This window comes from Labeo rohita, chromosome 2, assembly GCF_022985175.1.
Source record: "Labeo rohita strain BAU-BD-2019 chromosome 2, IGBB_LRoh.1.0, whole genome shotgun sequence".
Classification (NCBI taxonomy): domain Eukaryota; kingdom Metazoa; phylum Chordata; class Actinopteri; order Cypriniformes; family Cyprinidae; genus Labeo; species Labeo rohita.
Genome location: NC_066870.1, coordinates 16,935,926 through 16,958,453, shown reverse-complemented (window position 1 = coordinate 16,958,453; position 22,528 = coordinate 16,935,926). Strand labels below are relative to the sequence as shown.

Below are 22,528 nucleotides of genomic sequence, written 5' to 3'. Positions count from 1 at the left end.
CACACAAATCGTTCTGTATTTATAGAATTTAATTTAAAATGATTTCTTTTATTGCTTTATATTAAGCTGTTTTTCACATGGTGACAGTTAGTCCCAGATTGTGGGTGATTTCAGGTTTCTCTGTCCTTGCGGCAATTTAGTCCTCACAATGTAAGCAATCCACAGCTCGCATGATTGTGGTCTATTTCAGGACCAAAGAGAGCATCTTTATCCTCATTCTTTCCAACACTCATCTCCATTCTCATTATCATCCAGCATAATGGGATGTCCTCAGTAAACTATCATTGATATTAATGAGGAAAGTTATTTATATCTGTGCGTTCACAAATGCTTGAAGTCTTTCATCTCTAAAATGTAAAATGTGGACTTTTATCACAGAAATTGAATGATGAATTGACATTCTGTGATTGAAAACTATTATTGCACAAGCTGGAGTGTGTGTAGGTGGAGAATTTATTCACAGATACAAAATTACAATTTTTTCCTTTCTATTTGAGAACTGTTTGTCTGCACGTGATATATGACAGCTGTGAATTTTTCCAGTGTCCATCTCTTTAATGTATTTTTGCTATTGGAATATGCATTATCTTATTTTATGCAAAACTAACTACTTGAGGACAGCATAATGAATTTGTTCTAGAATGAACCGCTGAACTGTTTCTGATAAGTGCGTGTCAGTCAAGGACGGAGCACCTTGTGTTTAAATGAAAGATCCATTCTTCATTAGTCGTCCTTGTGTTTTTCAAGAGTGATTTATTCCGCATTATACAACAGTCAGTTCCGGTTGCAAAGTTTATTGATTTGGAATAACAGCTCTGGGACGTTTCACTGTATCAGTCTTCTTTTCTGTGTTCGTGGCATTCTAGATCAAAGTATGTGAGCGGTGCAGAGTAGTGGAGTGAAGGAGTGAAGAGCAGGTTTTTTCTTTTTCTTTTTTTTTGAAGCATCTGTGTTGTCTTTTGGAGCATTATTTTGTCTAAATTACAAGTTACTCAATATGAATTATTTGTTTACATAACAGTGATATCAGAAATATCAGGGAGGGATAGTGAAACATCACATAAATTCTTACAAGCAATGAAATATTAATTAAAATTTCTGTAATGAAATACTACTACCGTTTTCCAACGGTATTTATGTAGGCTATTGCTAGTTTGTGCACTACACTTGATAAAACTGATTGTGATGCCTGAATGATTCATTAATTGTTTTAATTCTTGTCAATTAAAATGTGATAACGTGATATCAGACTCACAACTGTCCTGTAGTAGTGAATATGCTTGTGTGATACTGCTTAAAAGATTAGTTCACTTCACCCCCATGTCATCTTAAATGTTCATGTCTTTCTTTCTTCAGTCAAAAAGAAATTAAGTTTTTTGAGGAAAACATTCCAGGATTTTTTTCCATATAGTTGACTTCAGTGGGGATCATTGAAGGTCCAAACTGCATTTTCTATATTTAAAAAAGTATATACTTTTTAACCACACATGCTTGTCTTGCACTAGCTCGACCTCATGCATTACGTAACCACGTTGGAAAATTGGAGACTATTCATTCGGGTTAAATCACAAAACAAAACACACATTGTGTCCCTGCTCTGTGTATACGGTTACTGATGTACAACCAATTTTTAATAAGGGGAAAAACATTTGCCATGGCCGTATTAAAACCCAAAACCTCCTACAAAACGCAAATTCTTTCACTAGACCAGGGTTCCTCAGATCTTGCCCTGGAGGGCCAATGCACTACAGAGTTTAGCTTCAACCCTGATCAAACTCACCTACCTGTGATTGTCTAATGATCCTGAAGACATTGATTAGCATGCTCAGGTGTGTTTGATTAGGGTTAGAGCTAAACTTTGAAGGAAAGTGGATCTCGTGGGCCAGATTTAAGGATCCCTGCACTAGACTGTTCAGGAGTATGAATGTTTATTGCATATCTATGCATTTATTCACTGACGTGAACACTGTCCTATAAAAATAAAGGTAAAAACGCCAAAACGCCAAAACAAAAAGTGTCCCACCCACTTTTTAAAACAAAGTTACACCACTGACAGCATCACTGATCATAATGGATCCTAGTGTATTTTGTCGTGTTGCGTGCATCAGGTGTGAGCTATCAGATATTTTTTTCAATTCTTTCTTCATTTTTCTCTTTCTTCAATGCAAAGGAAACCACATGCTTGCCATGCCATTATTTGTCGGGTATGTTCAAGTAAGCTAGATATGCACATATGCTGCGCAAATAGGCTATATTTAATATATCCTAATGACACACAAATTAAGTATTTGTGCTAAATCTGCACACATTTGGCTTAAATGAACTTGCCCAAGAAATTAATGAGTGAACATAATTTACGAAAAGTAACCTGCCAAATTGGCTATTTGACAGCATTACCCGCCATAGCTGATTTTTACCCTCATTTGGCGGGTGTTAATTTCAAACCCTGGTCATTACATAGGCTAGTGAGTGAAGTCAAGCTAGTGCAAGATAAGCATTTGTAGTTTAAAAGCATATACAGTTTTTAATTTTTTTTTTAGAAAATAGCTGATCGTTTCACAAGACAAGACCCTTATTCATCGGCTGGGATCATGTAGAGCCCTTTGAAGCTGCACTGACACTGCAATTTGGACATTCAGCCCGTTTGCTCCCATTGAAGTCCACTATATGGAGAAAAATCCCGGAATGCAGGGCTTCTAACTCTCATGCATTCAGCGTGAGACTCACGCAATTGACATTTCTCACCCTCTCACACCACAAATCCAGTCAAAAGCACCTTCAGTTAAAACTGTAATAAAAGGATATTGGCGAAACAGATTTGATAAAGGCTCCAGTGCGTATTTGTATTTGCGCTCTGGAAGTCACCAAAAGATCACAGACATATGTTGATTTCTTGAACACCTGTGATTGGCCATTGCTTTTACTCACCTGCCAGATTTTTTGCCTGCAAGCTTGCGAATCCTCTCACTGTAACATGATGTAAATAAGAGGTTCATATTGATTATTAAAGTCCTTTGTGAGTATTGTGATGAACTGAAATAAGTGACACCTTTTTCGTGATTATAAAGTGAGGGGTATTTTGCACTTTCTAGGCTAAATATAATCCGTTCAGAATTTGAATAGAAGTGTTGTTTTTCATGCAAGCAATGCAGACTAATAGATTAATAGAAAAATATTAGAATTTTCATGTCAAAATATTTTTAAATGCAGTTGCAATTATTAATAACAAGTACATATACACTGTGGGAATTCCCACTCCAAGTTAAATACAAAAGTTGGCAGCCCTGTGGAATGTTTTCCTCAAAAACCTAAATTTCTTTTCGACTGAAGAAAGAAAGACATGAACATCTTGGATGACATGGGGGTCAGTAGCCTAAATTATCCGGAAATTTTCATTCTGGAAGTGAACTGATCCAATTGTCTTCCACTCGGTTAGCATCATATGTATCCGCAGGTTTACGCAGTGATAATAAGATTAAGCAAGTTACAAAAGAAGCGCACCTGTCCCCTGTTTGATGCTCGTTCTTTTTAATAGTGTCATGCAATGGCACAGGCATGAAAAAGTCAATCCCGCCAAGACATCCGTCTTTCGCCGCGCGCATGACCTTGCTAATACCCAATTCACATCTCAGGTTTAATCTTATCAACTGTAAACATAAAGCGGTTTTCACACGAGGGCGGTGTTCATCTCGGCGATGACGTCACGAGGCAGGTCTCGCTCGAGCCCACCAATGAGACGCGGCAGCTCGGTTCTTTTGGGGCACATCGCAATGAATGGGTGTCGGTGCTTTACAAGGCAAAGGAGCAACCACAACAAGACGCGGATATTGAGGGGATGCGGCATCGGCACGCGGGAGCTGTCCACCAGCAGCACAGCAACGACACGGACGCTCGTGACAGTCAAAAGGAAGCATCTCGTCCAGTCGCTCCGCTCTTTAGTCTGCCGCCCCCACCGCCATCGATAAAGGAGCGATCCACCTCCTCACATCACAACCGACATGTACAGTCTTGTCCGGACCGCGGCACCAGGAACGGCGAGTGCCTGCCTTTGACCGGCCACTGCAGCCTCCCGCGCAGCGACCGTCCGCCTTACGACAACCAGCCGCAGCCGTTTCCAGGGGCCTCATCTGCCTATCAGTGTCATTTCGAGGGGCTCTCGCAGAGCAGCCATTCTCCTCAGCACAAATCTTCCGTTTCCCCGCAGCCCTCCCCATCTGATCTGCTGCCGCCGCCTCTGCCTTCGCACATTTCTAATACGCGGGATACGCGCCAAAAGAGTGCTAATTACAAACAAGACATCGTACAGCGTCGCGTCGGGGAGGGGGGGCGTCGAGACCAAAACCAGTTGCTGCAGCAACCTTGTTATAATCAACAAAGGGACCCCTCCTTTGAGCTACTCTTGCCAAACTCCGCTCAAGGACAGATAAATGCACGCGGGGAAGCCGAAAAGGAGAGGCAATTAATTGAGCCTCAGGCTCAGTTACTGTTGGGCAGCAGCTTGCCCATCAACTACTGCATCGGCGGATCGGGGCAAGTGTGCAGGAACAAGCAGGCGCCGCTGTTGCAGCATCAGCATCAGCATCAGCATCAGCAGGCTGGCGCGCAGGAACACAGCCTCCAGCGGCAGCAGAGTGACCGAGACGGCAACGGCAGCAGCGGCAGCAGGTACCAGGAGGGGAAAATCGCGCTCTGTCAGCCGTATCAATGCGAGCGGGTGCTAGAGAGAAACTCATCGGTGTCTAGTAGTGAAGCCAGCAGCCCACCGTACGGCTCCAGCAGTCAACTGTGGCCAGAGCCCCACGACAAGGAGGACAGGAAAAACCGCACAGGCAAACACAAGGTTGGTTATTTATGTATGGGCACCAGCGCAGCTTTCGATATGCCACTCATATAGAACATACGCTGCGTTATATGCGACCACGCCTGTCGTATGTTTTTGTTGTTGTTCTTTTGCTGCCCTTAAATGAATAATCGTCATGTTAAGCGTTCGAGTCGCCTCATTTGATTTGCTAAAACGAAATGTATTCGAAAGCAGCCTATCAACACGATGACATCAAGCACACTGCATCTCATGCATACACTCACACGGGCATAAAAACCCACTGTGCATTTCACATCTCTCTTTCTCTCACACAGACAAACATGCGTTTAATTTGACAACAGGGTGCATATCAAAACTTGATGTTTCTCTTCTTAGGAAGGACTTATTGCAGTGTCCGAATGTGTATTAAATATAGTTAAACGGCAATTCAAGTGCTAAAAATACAACTATAGGAAGGTTGGACATAATACTGCCATTTGAAAATGTAACAATTTGATATAATCTTTAAATACATTTAAACAAATCTGTACAGCCATAAAAAGGCAAAAAGCTGCAGTAATCCAGTACTGAAACTGTAGGACTTTTGATTGTATTTTGACGGATTTGATATTAATTTTCACTCTTCCTTTTCTCTAAGCACCCGTCTGTCAAAAGACAGAACATAGTCTAAAATAAGATCCACTTTTGCTCATAACTCAGTTATGCTATCATACTAAGTTACTTCATTTTTGCTTTTGCATGAAAAAAATAAACCACACTTGAAAGTAAAACTACACTAGACTAGTAGAATTTCCTACTCCAATTTTTTTTTTTTTTTTTACAGTGCACCGCAGATAACTGTGTTGCATGAATCTGTGCCACTTTTACAGTGTGCCCGAACGATGCCCTCATTATTTGTTGCACCAGTGCCTTCATCTGCAGATCATTCAAAAGACTTGAACAGCTCCCAGGGCTCCATTTATTTTTCTGACCCTGTTATCTGATGCCACTCACCGAGGCTCCATTCATGTCTCCATTCTCCTTCATGCTCTCTGTCAGGTCCTGAAATACCTTTTATTAGGTCGATCGCAGTGGCTTATCTCCTTGCGTGATAGTAGCCAAGCCTCACACAGTAAGGGCATATACATATACACAGAATAGACAAATAATGGTGATTAAAATGTGGATAAGATCAAAATCAGCACAAATCTATTTCCGGCAGCAGTACCTGACTTTATCATTGTTCTTTATCAAAAAAAAACATAATGTCCCTTTAGTAAAACACACCGTATCTGAAATGCAAATGACCTTTTCTTATTTAGATTCTCTACTTTTGTAATAACTGACCACTAGTGTCACCATATAGATTTGTAAAATATAAAAATAACACAGAAAAGTTTTAGTATTATGGTTCAGCATCCATCCCAAACACTGTTTTTTGAGCCTTTTCCAGAGTTTCAAGGTTGGATATAACCCAAGTGCAGCACCGGTACAGCAGGAAGAAAGCCAACAAAGGAAGAAAAATAAACTGACCTTTTTAAAGAGAAAACGCTTGATATCTGATGCGAGATAGTTGAAAGGAAGGATACTAATGAGAGCATACAGTCAAAGGAAATTCACTTTAGACAGGGAGTCTTATCAGTTGGCCAGAATATAGTGTGCAGGGTGGAGTCGGAGACCTTTAGTACTTCTAAATACTGTGCTCTGTTGTGTACAAGCTTTGTTAATGTTAGACACGTTGCTCCGGTAACACAAACAAAAGGACTTTTGGAATACATAAACTATCCATTACTTTTCATCTGAGGAACTGCAACAAATAACCTTCAATATCTGTCCCACACGTCTGTTTATTTATGCTCCATTTCATTTAATTGTATCATTAAATGAAGCTTTGATCCTTAGATCATGATTGCTCCACTCAAGATGTGTCCAGCTGTACTCTGCAGACACACTGGCAGTTTTCCCAACAGAAAAAAAACAAGGGAAGACATAATTTAAAATTGTTTTTTTTTGTTAAATTCAGACATTTAATAACACTTATTAAGTTAAGTGCATACAAAAGCCATTGTTTTGCTCAAAGATAACTTTGAAGCAAAATGCATAACATTTTGGCTGTGGTGCACTGTGGTGCTTTTTATACAAAAAACAAAACTGTTTACTTGTGTAGGCTGGTATCCTAACCCATGCATTTGTAACATTTTGTTCAACCACTCTGTTCTGGCTAATGGCTTAAAAACTGTTTTGCCTGAAAAGGACTGATCAGTTACAAGATCCTGTGACACAAGCTGAAACTTAATAGTAGTTTGCTATTGTGGTCTGTGTGATCCATTGTGCTCTGAAAGGCTTAACATATATACTACTGCGCTTTGCTTGTAAATACTTTTTCATTATTCCTTGTTGTCAGTGTTTAGAGTTTCCTTTTGGCTGGCCTCTCTTTGCTTGCTCAGTGATCCTTGCTCTGGTGTTGAAGCAATGTCATGCGAAACGTCTGATAAACCTCTCTAATATAATTAATTAATAGACTGGATGATGAAAAATTAAAGACTTGAAAGAAAACAATCAGCAATTTAGTGTCGTATCAGTCCTATCTCCGTATTAACACAATGCTGCTGTTATCAAACTGAAGTCTGGAAGCAGTGTTTGATATGATTAAGCACCAATGTCTAAACCTGTATTACCACCATGGTTGTGCGGTTCTCGGCATTTGTGACATCTTTAGTATTTGTTAAAAAAAGAGTAAGAGATATCAGAAGAATTTTTTAATGAACAATCTCATTATAGCAGCATGTGTCTTTGATATATTAGAGAGCTGCAGTATTGCTCATAGAGGTTCTCCTGTTTATTAAGGGTCATGCCACCTCAGGGTTTAATGCTGTTGTTCAAAAAGCTTGAAAGACATGCTTGAAGACATTTATAAGACGGAAAGCTATCTTTAACCCTTTAAAGGTCTCTTCTTCTATTAAAGTCTTTCTTTCTTTCTTTATCTTCCAACCCACCTCATTTCCTCTCCGACTAAAAGGTCTATTTAAATAAGATCAGTTTGCTTTAAAGGTTTCATGAAGGACATTCAGCCACAACAGCCCATCGTACGGAAAATAATCATAGAAGCGCTCTGTGTTTTTGGCCAGTGGGCACATTCTGTGTTTTGCTTCTTTGTGTGATATAATAATGTCCAGCATCAGAGAATCATGTCAGGAAATGTGTAGTTTTTTTTTTGTAGATTAAATGGATAGTTCACCCAAAAAAAAAAAATTCTGTCATTAAGTACTCACTCTTATGTCGTTCCAAACCCGTAAGACTTTTGTTTATCTTGGGAACACAAATGAAGATATTTTTTATGTAATCCAAAAGCTTTCTGACCCTGCATAGACAGCAATGCGTCTACGTTCAAAGCCCAGAAAGGAAATGAGAACATCGATAATATAGTCCATGGAAGAGAACAAATTAGCAACAAATAGCAGCTGTGCATGCATTGTGGTGGCAGAAAAACACTGGAAACAAGTGGAGTGAAATGGGAAAAATCCACCGAATAAGAGATAAATTGTATTGTTGTGCTTTTGGATGTCTGAATCGGAATGCAAATCATTTTTATAGAATACTCAACTTTTGTCATCAAAAATGCCATTTAAAGCAAAATGCAGACATTTAAACGGACAGACTATGGATGAAACCTGCTATGATTACTGCATTTTTAAAGCATAAATTTGATTTAAACAATAGGTCTACATAATATTCACATATGCAGTTCATACACTGCAAAAAACAATTTGTTGAGTCAACTTAAAATAATTTGTTACCCGGCTGCCTTAAAATTTTAAGTTCAGTCAACTCAAAAAAAGTTTATTCAACTTGAAATGTTAAATTATACTAAGTGACAACTTAGATATGTGAGTTGAATCAACTTAAAATTGTAAGGCAGCTGGGTTACCCATCTGTTAAGTTTCACAAACACAAATATCTAAGTTGTTACTTAGTACAATTTAACATTTCAAGTTGAATAAACTTATTTTAGTTGACTGAACTTAAAATTTTAAGGCAGCAGGGTAACTAATTATTTTAAGCTGACTCAACAAATTGTGTTTTTTATTTTTTTACAGCGTAGGGAACATATTATATTACCCCTACAGTTACAGCATAATATACTAGTTAAACCACTAACATTTTACATTAACCTATTTTATCTCACAATTCTGACTTTTTTTTGTGCAAATGCAAGTTTACATCTGGTATTACAGACTTTATAACTCGATTTAACTCAACAATAGCGAGTTTGTCTATTCTGAGGAGGAAAAATGCCAGAAGTGAGGGATATAAACTTAAAAGAGAGAATGATGAGTTGATTTTTCCTATCAGAATTGTGAGATGCAATCTCGGAATTGCAAAAATAAAGTCAAAATTTTGAAATATAAACTTTACTTTTTTTATTCCGTTATTCCATGGTTGCCATTGACTGCCACTTGAAAACTGCAATTTTCTGCCACCATATAGGCTCCTCCCACAAAAAAAGCATTATCAAACACCAAATTGGTCTATAGACACATAGTCTGCATGACTGTTTTCAGACATTAGCATTTTTGTAGTTTACACACCTGCTGAAAAAAACAAACAAACAATAGAAACCATCACAGAAATTCTAATGGTTTCTACTACAAATACTATTGCGAACATCACAAACCAACAATTTTTAACCATTAAAACCATTAGAAATTTGTTTTCTGTAGTGTGTTTTGGGACTTATTCCATTAGGATTTAGTGGTTTTAACAAGCCACCAATAGAAGACAACCAATTACTAGTAGAAACCCACAGGATCCATTACAGTTTCCATTAAAACCAATACAAGTTCCATTATAACCAGTAAAACCATTAGAAATTTTGTGATGGTGTCTGTTGTTTTTTTTTTTCAGCAGGGACAGAAATGATAATCGTTTTCAAAAACTCAAAGTTTTGCCTTTTTATGCCCCCAAAATGCAATGTAAGGGAACAGCCAAAAAGCATAAAAATGGTGTTTTGTAAATGCCTCCTTAGATATGCAAATATCAAGGTATGTGGATGTCTTGAACATTTAAATACAGAATAGTTCCCCCCAAATTAAAATTCTGTCTTTAATTACTCACCCTCATGTTGACGAGAATATTTTTGCACGCAAAGAAAACAAAAAGAATGACTTTATTCAACATCAGAATGAGGGCTTCTGTGCCAGCTTCAACAAATTGTTAAGAAAAAACGTTATTTTTGTTTTCTTTGTGCACAAAAAGTATTCTCGTTGATTTATAAAATTGCAGTTGAACTGATATCACTTTAACAATGTCCTTACTACCTTTGTGGGCCTTTCTAGTTGCGTCAGAAAGCTCTCAGATTTCATCAAAAATATCTTAATTTGTGTTCTGAAGATGAACGAAGGTCTTATAGGTTTGGAACGACATGAGAGTGAGTAATTATTGACAGAATTTGTATTTTTGGGTAAGCTATCTCTTTATATCTGAAATTGGAATGTTACAAAATGTATCTAGGTTTGTATTACACACTCAATTTTTTTTTGTAAACAATAAACTTTTGAATGTGACCTTTCCAGGTCAGTCCTAGTTGCTTTAGAAAGAAACACTGAAAGGTTGCGTAACACATGTAAGCACAGAGAACTGTGTGAATTTGTATAATGCACTGCAAGTACCCTCTCCTCATCCTCCGGTACAAAATGTATCCCTTTTGAAGACGTGCCTACTAGTGATGTGTTTTTGCATTATAGCTTTCATACAAAGGTAGATGATTCTGTTGGCATATTCTCCTGTCAGTAACGCTGCAGCGGTTGCAGTGATTTTAATACCATCAATTTCAAAGTGGCCTCTTCTGTGTTCAGAGCCTACTATTAATAGTACTGACATTAAAAATTTGACACACTCAAACTTGCATTAGCTCATGGGCTGTTTGGAATATGGTGTTGTATTAAGTTCAGAACATTTAGGAAAGAAGTGAGATGAAATGACAGTGGTATGTAAGACCAAGTTGTTAGACTTGAAAGCCACTGTGTCTAGCCAGTGTAACTGTGTGTGTCTGTGCTGTTTAATTTTGCACTGTTCGTCAGTCTAACTGGTTGTAATAGATGTATGTATAAAGGGCACACTTATCCATTCCATTTATTTGATCAGAATTACATGGACAATGTTTTCAGTGTGGACTGAGTTTTGAATTAGCAGCAGTTCCTCAAAAGCCATTTAAACTGAAAAATTTGCGCTAATGAATAGCTTTTGTGGAAGTAGATTGGGTTGTGATTGTCCCATACAAATATGAGGTGAGACTGACATCTAACATACATTTATGACAAAGTCAGTCATTTGAAATAAAACTTTTGCTAAAGGTAGATTTTGCTGTTTTCCTTTTTTATCGAAGTATGCAGTTCAAAACAATGGATTAAAAACTGTTTTGTTGTATATAAATACCTGTCACTGATATGTAGTACACTGTAAAAAACGATTTGTTGATTCAACTTAAAATAATTTGTTACCTGGCTGCATTACAATTTTAATTCCAGTCAACTCAAAAAAGTTTAGTTAACTTGAAATGTTAAGTTGTAGTAAGTGACAACATAGATATTTGAGTTGATTCAACTTAAAATTGTAAGGCAGCTGGGTAACATTTACCAAAGTTTTTGTTTAGTCAACTCAGATTTTACATAGTACAAATTAACATTTCAAGTTGACTAAACCTATTTGAGTTCACTGAACTTACATTTTTGAGGCAGCAGGGTAACAAATTATTTTAAGTTGACTCAACAAATTTTGTTTTTTTTTTTTTACAGAGTACATGAGCACTGATAATGTTATGTATTATCATTATTATTATCGATTACCAGTATCAACAAATATTGTGTATTTAATTGTACATACTAATTTCCTCTTTTTCTGCGTTTAGATTACCATCATCTGACACTCAAAGTTTACCTTTTAAGTTAATCTTTATGATGTTATAATGCCTAATCACTTGTAGCTTTTCAAATTATTGCTTTTATTTTTTAGTGATCATTAGTGTTGAGCGGTTTGACCAAAAATCTGTATTAAGGTTTTTCTTAGGATTCTGGCGGTTTGACGGTTTATCACTGTTTTTCCCTGACTATGCATTTATGTGAATCAGAATGCATGAAACAGTTGCAGAACCACTTCATTTTAATCATGATCCTAACAAACATGTTACATGTTGTATGCGTAGGTTTTGATGTAAATCGGATTGAATAATTTAAACATTTAATGCAAAAACAGTAAACATAACTGCACAAAACAAAAACAGCAGACAGGCTAAATGAGATGCAAATTCACTCTCTGACAGCAGGTGGCGCTTATGGAACGGCAGCGATACAGCATTTCCTTGGTTACTACTGTAACCAAAACAGTTTGCGCTTTTAAATACTACCTGAATATGCATTATATGGAGGTAAGATGAAAATAAAATACTAAAATCAAAAATTTTCTGAAGACAGTCAGTTCCTCTCAGAGATACATTCATATAAACCCTCAATTCAGTATTTAGGGTATTCTTCCAATATTTCCTACCATTTACAGTTGGGTTATTTGCCCAGTTAAAGAATTAGTTGTGTGTTATTAATAGTTCTAAAAGTGTATGCTTTTTACAGGGAAATCATCTCAGTTGTCGACACTACATTGCTACATTGGATATGGATGCATACATTGGTAGGGGGGCGCAGGGCACAACCTAACACTTTTTGACCTTCTCAGTTTGTGTAAATCCATGTGGGGTTCAAAGTATAATTTTTTATCCGCATTAATTTAACACTTGTCTAGTACAAATATGTCAGTATATACGTTTTTCTTTATTTACCGCAAAAGGAAGTGAAATGTGACAACATGCCTTGTAGGTGGGGTACATTGTAACATTTGAGGGGCATGTTGTAACATGGCCATATGACAGCTTAAAATATTATCTGATCTAATAAAAAAAAAAAAAAACGAAAAATCAATAAAATGAAATGATTAACCTATTTAAATAAAATAATGGCGTTTTTTAAGAAATAAAATTGATCTAATTTTGGAGTTTGACAATGAAAACACTGCAACCATGCTTGGGATGGCCCTGATCGCAACACACAGCTATAAAGTATAGTTCATAACAATGTGGCCACATAGATGAAGAAACTCATTCAGACATTTGGAAAAACACAGATACATTACTCTCCCTTCACATACGACTCTCACAGAACACGAGACACATAAATTAGCCAAAATGCTTTACATTTCTTGAAATAATAATTTCTGAACATAAAACATTGACAGTCAGTCTTTATTCACCCGTTTCTCATGGTTTCTCATTAAAATCCATAAATATAAATAGTGTAAATTACATCACTGATGTCATAGAATATAGTTCTAATAATAGCAGGGCACAATGTGTTTGGCGTGCTTTCAGCTCTTTTTTTTTTTTTTTTTGTCTGGAGCAAAAGACTGACATTCGCGTTACATGATTTGGCTGATTTTTTGGCCAAATTCGAAAACGAAACTAAAACAAAATCACATTTGAGATCATGGGGGCCCCCTGGTATTTCGGGGGGCCCTACGCAGCCTACGGATTTTGCATAAAGGGAGGATCGGGTCTGTCTGTCATAGTATTAAAATAATTATAAGTATCAGTCAGAATTTTAATATCAGTGCAGCCTTGATATTGCTTTTATATAAACAAGAAGTTTTGAGAGTACACTCTTAAAAATAAAGGTTCGTTATCTGCATCGATGGTTCCATGAAGAACCTCGAACATCAATGGAACATTTCAAATGCAGAAAAGGTTCTTTATAATCAAAAAGGTTCTTTAGATTTTTAAAATGTCCTTCACTGTAAGTTTGGAAAACCAAAAATGGTTCTCCTATGGCTTCACTGCAAAAAACACCCTTTTGGAACCTTTATTTTTAAGAGTGTATGTCTGTTGCAATTACTGATTAATCATCTGTTTGTTTATTTAATCTAAACACAATTATTTTAGATGGTGATAATATTTCAGTGTATATTTCAGGGAAATTTAGGCATGTAAAGAAGTAATTTGCGTAATGCCAAACATTTGTGGAAAAAACATTGCTGTAAATTATATTATATTACATTATATTATATTATATTATATTATATTCAGTTTGATGGGCTACAGTTTGAATATAAAGAGCACCAATAAGATTAAAGTTAAACAAAACATCCATTAGAAATTCATAAGAGCCTTTTTAATTATATTATAAAAATATAATGTATTATGCTTACACTGTAAGTGACATCAACAAAACAGACAATTACAATGACAAATAATCGTCAGCACAAAATCATAATCTTATCAGGCCTAATTGAGAGTATTCCAAACATTTTAGTTCCACTCTGGGTTAGCAGTGCTTGATCACCTGTGAGAGACATCCTGTTTCAGCAGTGTGAGAGAATGCCGGTATAGCACGACTTTCAGAAAGCCCACTCCTCTCCCCAGGCAAACAGTGAAACATCCAAACGTCATTATACCTCCCCATATTGGGATATTTAGCCGCTAACAGTCACGATTGCTGCACATCTGTTTTGTGTGGGTAATTTCTTCCATCGAATTCTTTCAGAGTATTATCCTTTTTACTATTATTCTGTCTTTTCAGTAGGACTGTCACAGTTTGCTCATTACAAAAGTAGATAATTCATATCATAAAATACATAGAAATTTACACTTTATTCACCAATGAATTGTTTACTGTCCAACTGAGTTTTAGTCATTGCTAAACTGCGGTGTGAGGATGCTACAGTAGATCTTCTGATGAAATGTGCCTTGGGACACTCAGGTCATGGAGCAGTGCCAACAGAGTAGATTAATGCTGGGTTTCAGTGTATATGCTGCTGCTGACACCTGTTTGTCTGTATTTGATTTTTGCTGACAGGCACATGCTGAGCGAACAAAGCTGAGCCATGCTGGATCCAAGCCCTCCCTCTCCGAGAGCAGTCACTCACTCCCTCAGATAGCCATGAACAGCTGCAAGTACAATGGAGGAGTGGTAAGACCACTGGGCAGCCTGGCGGCGTCAAGACGCAACCTAGCAGAGCATGACTCTGAGACCCAGCCGCTCCAGACTCTTCACAGCTCCGGCCTGGAAGTGGTCGTCTCCAAGGGCGGTGGCGAGGACCCCAGCAAGGCGTCCAATGAGAGCCTGGTCCGAGAGAGTGGCAACGCACCACAGAAAAAAAATAAAGATATTGGCTACAAGTTGGGCCACAGGAGGGCACTTTTTGAGAAGCGCAAGCGGCTTAGTGACTATGCCCTGATATTCGGTATGTTTGGGATCGTTGTCATGGTAACAGAGACTGAACTGTCCTGGGGGGTTTACACTAAGGTAGGTGCTCCCATTTTTGTATTTTTCATATAAATACACAAAATATGCTCATGATAAGCAGTGGGATCCAAAAGTTTGAAAACAGTTAAATTCTCTGATTAAAATCTTGGTTATAAATTATTCAGTGTTCTTGTTACATGTTACATCTACTTACTATAGTAATAACAGTAAATTATGCATAATTACATGGAATCACCCTAATTAGCCCTGTTATTAACCCTACATGTTGTTAATTAACAGTTGCACTGTAACAAGGACAGTACAAAATAAAATGTAACTCTTTCATTTTAAATTGTCTTTGTTACAGTGTAATTATACAATTAAGTACTGAGTAATATTAATTAAATATAAAATAAATATGTATTAAATATATGGCCCTGGACCACAAAACCAGTCATGAGAGTAAATTTGATGAAATTGAGATTTATACATCATTTGAGAGCTGAATAAATAAGCTTTCCATTGATGTAGGACAGGACAGGACAATTGGCAGAGATACAGCTATTTGAAAATCTGGAATCTGAAGGTGTAAAAAAATCTAAATGTTGAGAAAATCGCCTTTAAAGTTGTCCAAATTAAGTTCTTAACAATGCATATTACTAATCACAAATTAAGTATTGATATATTTACATTAGGAATTGTACAAAATATTTTAATGGAACATGATCTTTACATTCCAATGATTTTTGGCATAAAAGAAAAATCAATAATTTTGACCCATACAATGTATTTTTGTGCTACTTAAGACTGGTTTTGTAGTCCAGGGTCACACATTAGGTTTATTAGTAGTCATGTGGGTAGTAATAATGGGTTATTTGTTTACATTAGTTAGTGTATTAACTAACATGAACAAACAATGAACAATACATTTATTACACTCTTTATTAATCTTTGTTAATGTTAGTTAGTTAATAAAAATACAGGTGTTCGTTTGTTCATGTTAGTTCACAGTGCATTGAAATTTAAACCTATTAAATTAAAACTAATTTTTACAAACACTTGCGATTGTAATAATGCATTAGTAAATGCTGAAATCAACATTAACTAAGATGAATAAATGCTGTAGAAGTATAGTTCATTCTTAGTTCATGTTAACTAATGTAGTCAACTAATGTTAACTAAGGACCCCATTATAAATTGTTATCGTTGTGGGTAATATGCATAATTTAGACGGAAACATTCTACAATAAAGTTTCATTTCATAGTTAATGTATGAACTAACATGGACAAACAATGAATAATACATTTATTATAGTATTTAGTAATCTTTGTAATGAAAATACAGTCATTCATTGTTAGTTCATGTTAATTCATAGTACATGAACTAATGTTAACAAGCACAACTTTTGATTTTAATAATGCATTAGTAAATTTTGAAACTAACATTAACTAAGATTAATAAATGCTGTAGAATTATTTTATCCTTAGTTCATGTTAACTAATGTAGAACCTTATTGTAAAATGTTACCATTTAGTCTTATTACTATAAGCAAAGTGTTACCAAAATCTCACAAAAACAAAAATATCTATACAGATCTATAATAAAGAAATTTTGTACTATAAAAAGAAATACTATTCTTTTTACTATTATTCTGTAGTCTTTTTTTGTTTGTTTTTTACATAATGTCAGAATATGACCGTTTAGTGGATCTCACAGTTTGCTCATTACAAAAATAGATAATGCATTTAATAAAATACATATAAATTTACGCTTTATTAATCAATTTATTGTTTACTGTACAATTACGATTTAGTCATTGTAATAACACTGTGGTGTGAAGATGCTACAGTCTTCTGATGAAACGTGCCAAAATGAAGTAATTTTCCGCACTATTTCTAGGTAAATAATACATTCGTAACTTAAAAAAAAGGTTAAAAATGTAAATCTGTGACGCTGTTTGAATGCTGCAGTCAATAAAGAAAAAGGGACAAACAGAAAAACGAAACTCATTTTTCAGTTTAACTTTACTTCATTTCCACATTATCATTTGTAACAAAGAAATCTTGGTAACACTTTAGCATCAGGTTCATTAGTTAACATTAGTTAACATGAACTAAGAATGAACAATACTTCTACAGCATTTATTAATCTTAAAATCAAAAAAATCAAAAGTTGTATTAGTTAACATTAGAAAATGCATGTGAATTAACATGAATGACTATTTTCATTAACTAACATTAAAAAAGATGAATAAATACTGTAATAAATGTATTGTTCATTGTTTGTTCATGTTAATACATTAACTAAAGTTAACAAATGGAACCTTATTGTGAAGTATTACTGAAATCTTAATATTAAAATGTAGATTAGTAGCGTTTTACTAGTTGTCTCCTTTTATTTTATATGCTTCGACATTAATATTTGTCCTTCTAACTGCCTTGATCTGCTTTGGGATGTAGCTCTTCTCATCTCCTTACTGTTTTGTAGTCGTTTTCACAAGCCATACTGGTGGTCCTAGAGAGCTTAAATACTTTAAACTTTTAGGTAGGCCTGTGTTACAGACAACTCCCAAAGCAATTCATAATGCAGGGTCCACAAAATGAGGTGTTTGGTACTGTGACCACTCAGATCCCTTGAGATGTGGATTTTGTAATGGTTGTGCTATTTCTAGCCCTGTGGGAGAGAACTGCTACACCGCTACTGTCACATTCAGCTGAATTAACCGAATTATCACATGGCTTGATCTTGCATGGAAAACAGAAAAAAGAAAAGCAACGAACAATGGCATGTGAATGTCAGCCGGAAAAGAAAGGAACTCCAGATGTGTTTGTTAGGAATCTGACCTTTAAAAAAACCCCTTCCGGTGACCAACAGGTACATTAATTAGTTTACTATCTAATTTGTCACACGGGAAATTTATAACAATTTCAGACCTAATTTTTCGTAGCGGGCCATTGGGACCTGGGGTTAAATTAGAAGGGGTAAGGGAGAAGGGAGTCTAATTTCACTGTTAAAATTAAATCTTTTAATTGCTTTTCTGTGGTTATATAAATTATGCACGCTTTGCTCAGTTTCTCATACTGGCAGAACATGAAATTTTGATTTGGGAATCTTTGCATACAGATTGTTTCTTTCAGAAAGTCATTTTAATATCACTTTTTGTTCATCTAGAATATATTTTCATATGACAGAAAAAAACGAAACAAAAAAAAAAACAAAGACGTTATATAGGATTACTGACTGTTGATGGCTCAAGTGGGCATTTTATGCCCTGAGCTACATTTACTTTACCATTTATTAATTCTCTTTCCAGTCTGTATGAAACATGCTGATCTGTAATCCTTATTCTGTTGTACAACACTAACATTTCAACCAGCAAGTCCCTCACTCCCACCAACACATTTAAGCTGAGATGACAGGACAGTGCCGAAAAACATGTTCAAGTATTCACATCATCAAATACACCCACGTAGCGTGATCGTGCATGTATGTCATAGGGAGTTTGTATAGCGAGTAAACCTAATATCAGACCTAATCAGATGTTTTGGTTCTCAAATGCATGAGGTTCATTTGTTGCCATGGGGAATATTATGGAAAGTGAATTTTTGATTTTTCCTGACACAGTGGGGATTAACTCCTCCAGGGTGAAGCACTGCAGTGTATTGTGACGCAGATGGTTTAGACAGCGTCTATTCATACAAAAATGTTTCAGTTAGTAAGCATGATTTTCTAACTTTAGCAGAAGCTGCAAGACTTGTTCATTCTAATGCTGTGTTTCGTTTCTCTTGTTGCAGGAATCTTCATATTCATTTGCACTGAAATGCCTTATCAGCCTTTCCACTGTTATTTTGCTTGGTCTTATAATAATGTACCACGCTCGGGAAATACAGGTTAGTTCTTGAGTGTCAAGAATACAAAGTTTATTGCTTTGTATTTGAATTATCTCTTAATGCTAGTTTTAAGGTGAAATGTGTAGTTTGTGTGTCATGAATATCAACAAATAGAAAACATTTTCATGCAGGTTTTTCTAAGTACTCCCACTCTAACAGTTTTATTTTGATCAGCATTGCTGGTTTGTTAAGGGTTTGCCCGTTCCCAGCATGCACTGCGGCATGGCTGTTACTGTTATATAATTATTGTTTTGCCGTTTGCTGATGGTTTTTATGCTGTTGTTGATTTTGTCATTATTGAGGATTATGTGTGAAGTGCTGAGATCTATGTGGTTATATGTATGTGAAGGCAATATACAGAAAACTATTACTGACTTATCTTTGCTTATAATGAAAACTCAAAATAAAAATGATTATTTGTAATAAATATTAATATTACACAGATATAACAACACAAACATGTCAGATTAAAAGTTTGCTATTTTAGCAAAATGCTGAAATGCAATGCTTCTAAATGTTATTTTAAAATCACTGATATGCGCTTACAGCTTTTATTAATATCAATAAGTTGTTTTTATTTTTAGGCTATATAGTTTTATTTTTAAATTTAGTTAGTTTTATTAAGTTTGTTGTGAGTTTTTGTTATTTACATTATATTTTAAATTCACTATTCATAAATGGTAAGACTTTAGTATAGGGACCAATTCACACAGTTAACTAGCTACTTATTAGCATACATATTACTAGCATATTGTCTGTTTATTAGTATTTATAAAGCACATATTCTGCATGACCATACCATATTCTGCATTAACAACTACCTTACTAACGATTAACAAGCAGCAAATTAGGAGTTTATCAAGGCAAAAGTTGTAGTTAATGGTTTGTTAATACTGAGAGTTGGATCTTAAAATAAAGTGTGACTGCATAAATATATTGAATTAATTTTATTTCTGTTTTATTTATTTTAGTACATAAAGTTAAACACATTGTCTTGGCGGTAACAATTTACAATAAGGTTCCATTAAAAGAGAAGTCCACTTCCAGAACAACAATTCACAGATTGTTGTCACTCACTCCCTTGTCATCTAAGATGTTCATGTCTTTCTTTCTTCAGTCGTAAAGAAATTATGTTTTTTGAGGAAAACATTTCAGGATTTTTCTCCATATCCCCGAGTTTGAACTTCCAAAATGCAGTTTAAATGCGGCTTCAAATGATCCCAAATGTGGTTGTAAACGATCCCAGCCGAGAAAAAAGGGTCTTATCTAGCAAAACGTTTGGTTATTTTCATTAAAAAAAAATACTATTTAAATACTTTTTAATGTCAAACGCTTGTCTTGTCTTGCTCTTCCCGACCTCTGTTTTTTTCGACAGTTAGGGTATGTGGAAAAACTCCCATCTCATGTTCTCCCTCAACTTCGTCCTATATCACAGTTTTACCTTTTTTGTTAAGGGTGTTTGATCTTCTTTGCATGTTCACTTTGCAAAGACTGGGTCGGTACTTCTGCAGTGATGTAGGATGATTTTGAAATGATTTTTGAAGTTGAGGGAGAAAATACAATCTGAGTTTTGCGACATACCCTAACTGTCTTGAGTCAGAATACACAGTTCAACAAGAGCAAGGCAAGACGAGCGTTTGAGATTAAAAAGTATTTAAATTGTATTATTTTTATTAAAATAACCGATCGTTTCGCTAAATAAGACCCTTCTTCCTTGGCTGGGATTGTTTACAACCGCATTTGGGATCGTTTGAAGCCGCATTTAAACTGCATTTTGGAAGTTCAAAATCAGGGCACCATATCAGTCCATTCTATGGAGAAAATGCAGAAATGTTTACCTCAAAAACAGCTAATTTCTTTACGACTGAAGAAAGAAAGACAGGAACATCTTGGACGACAAGTGGGTGAGTACATTATATGTGAATCTTCGTTTTGGAAGTGGACTTCTCCTTTGATTAACATGAGTAAACAATGAACTGCATTTATTACAGTTTTAATTAATCTTTGTTAATGTTAGTGAAAATACAGTCGTTCATTGTTAGTTAATATTAATTCACAGAGCACTAACTATTGTTAACAAACACAACTTGTAATTTTAATAATGCGTTAGTAAATGTTGAAATTAAAGGGATAGTTCACCCAAACATGAAAATTTGATGTTTATCAAATTAAGCAGATAAACATCAAATTTTCATGTTTGGGTGAACTATACCTTTAACTAAGATTAATAAATGCTGTAGAAGTATTTTTTATTCTTAGTTCATGTTAACCGAAGTAGTTGACTAATGTTAACTAATGAACTTTATTGTAAAGTGTTACCGTCTTGCCAACTAGTTGAAATCAAATATGTTTATTTTATTAAATATATTATTTCAGTTAAGGTTTATTTTAAATAATTATATTTTTATGGTTTAGTTAGCTGTAATAACCCTGGTCTTGACCAGTTTATTGGCTAGACAAGATTGTTGCATTTAGCGAACAATGCAATTTAAATTGGCAAAATTAAGTAGTCAGGCACAACTTGAAAATCTTTAAAAATGAAAATATTGTCATTAATTACTCACCCTCACGTCATTCCAAACCCTTAAGAACCCCCATCTTTTGAATACAAATAAAGATATTTTTGATGAAATCTGAGAGCTTTCTGACCCTACATTGACAGCAATGTAATTATCTCATTCAAGGCCCAGAAAGGTAGTAAGGACATCCTTAAAATAGTCCATGTGACATCAGCAGTTCAACCGTAATCTTAATAAAGCTACGAGAATACTTTTTGTGAGCAAAGAAAACGTGTCAGTCTTTAATGCATTCATGAGAGTACCACGACACATTTTCTTTGGACACAAAAATTATTCTTCTATCGCTCCCATGATAGTTGATTGACATGAGCGTCTTACCTCCGATCAGCTGTAACAGTCCAACCTCCATTGTTTTGATGCCAGAGCAGGGATGTAAGTTAGACAAGAATATCTCCGATTGACCGATAGAGGTGTTGTGTTGCTGGATGTAATAATGAACATAGTGGTCGTCATTTACTCCAGACATCTGAGCCACTGACGATGCAGTGGATTACGTTTGTTTGTAAAGTGAATGCGCCTCCCGATCTACATAAATGCGTCTATGTTTGCGCAAATCATTTGTGATCCAGCTTCACTTACAGCAGAAGTGAGTATAAGGGTTTTTTAACGAATCTTTGAAATCACCTTTCCTAATAACGTGCAAGTTAGCGCTAAATGCGGCTAAAGTAAACAATCTCTCCGAACAGTTCGTCACTCCACAGAGAGAAGAGAGGGGCGGGGCGAGCAGAGCAGAGCATTTGCATTTAAAGGAACAATCCCTCAAAACGGGATGATTTTTGCAGAGCTCATTTTGACAAGATAAAAAGGGTGTTGTTTTACACTACCATTGAGAATTTTTAACCAAAGTATATTATAGACTTTTCATTAAGACCCTAAAGAATCATATCAACTTGTGGAAAATGGGTATCCGATGACCCCTTTAAGATTACAGTTGAACCACTGATGTCACATGGACTTTTTTTTTTAACAATGTC

At 35.7% G+C, this 22,528-nt stretch overlaps 2 protein-coding genes across 5 annotated transcripts in view; one reads left to right on the top strand and one right to left on the bottom strand.

Moving 5' to 3' along the window:
- Positions 1 to 22,528, bottom strand: part of nr2f6a (nuclear receptor subfamily 2, group F, member 6a) — a 152,415-nt gene that overhangs the window by 75,151 nt on the left and 54,736 nt on the right. The window lies entirely within an intron of this gene.
- kcnn1a (potassium intermediate/small conductance calcium-activated channel, subfamily N, member 1a) overlaps positions 3,535 to 22,528 on the top strand; it is a 41,148-nt gene continuing 22,154 nt past the window's right edge. For 3 of the 4 annotated variants that reach the window (XR_007829446.1, XR_007829445.1, XM_051131979.1), the window contains exons 1-3: positions 3,535 to 4,840; positions 14,695 to 15,144; positions 18,880 to 18,975. Coding sequence is in view for 2 of the 4 variants with exons in the window: in XM_051131979.1 (XP_050987936.1) it covers positions 3,836 to 4,840; positions 14,695 to 15,144; positions 18,880 to 18,975 (1,551 nt within the window). In the remaining 2 variants the exon portion in view is untranslated. The remainder of the gene's footprint in view (positions 4,841 to 14,694; positions 15,145 to 18,879; positions 18,976 to 22,528) is intronic. The other variant, XM_051131970.1, reaches the window with a different exon arrangement.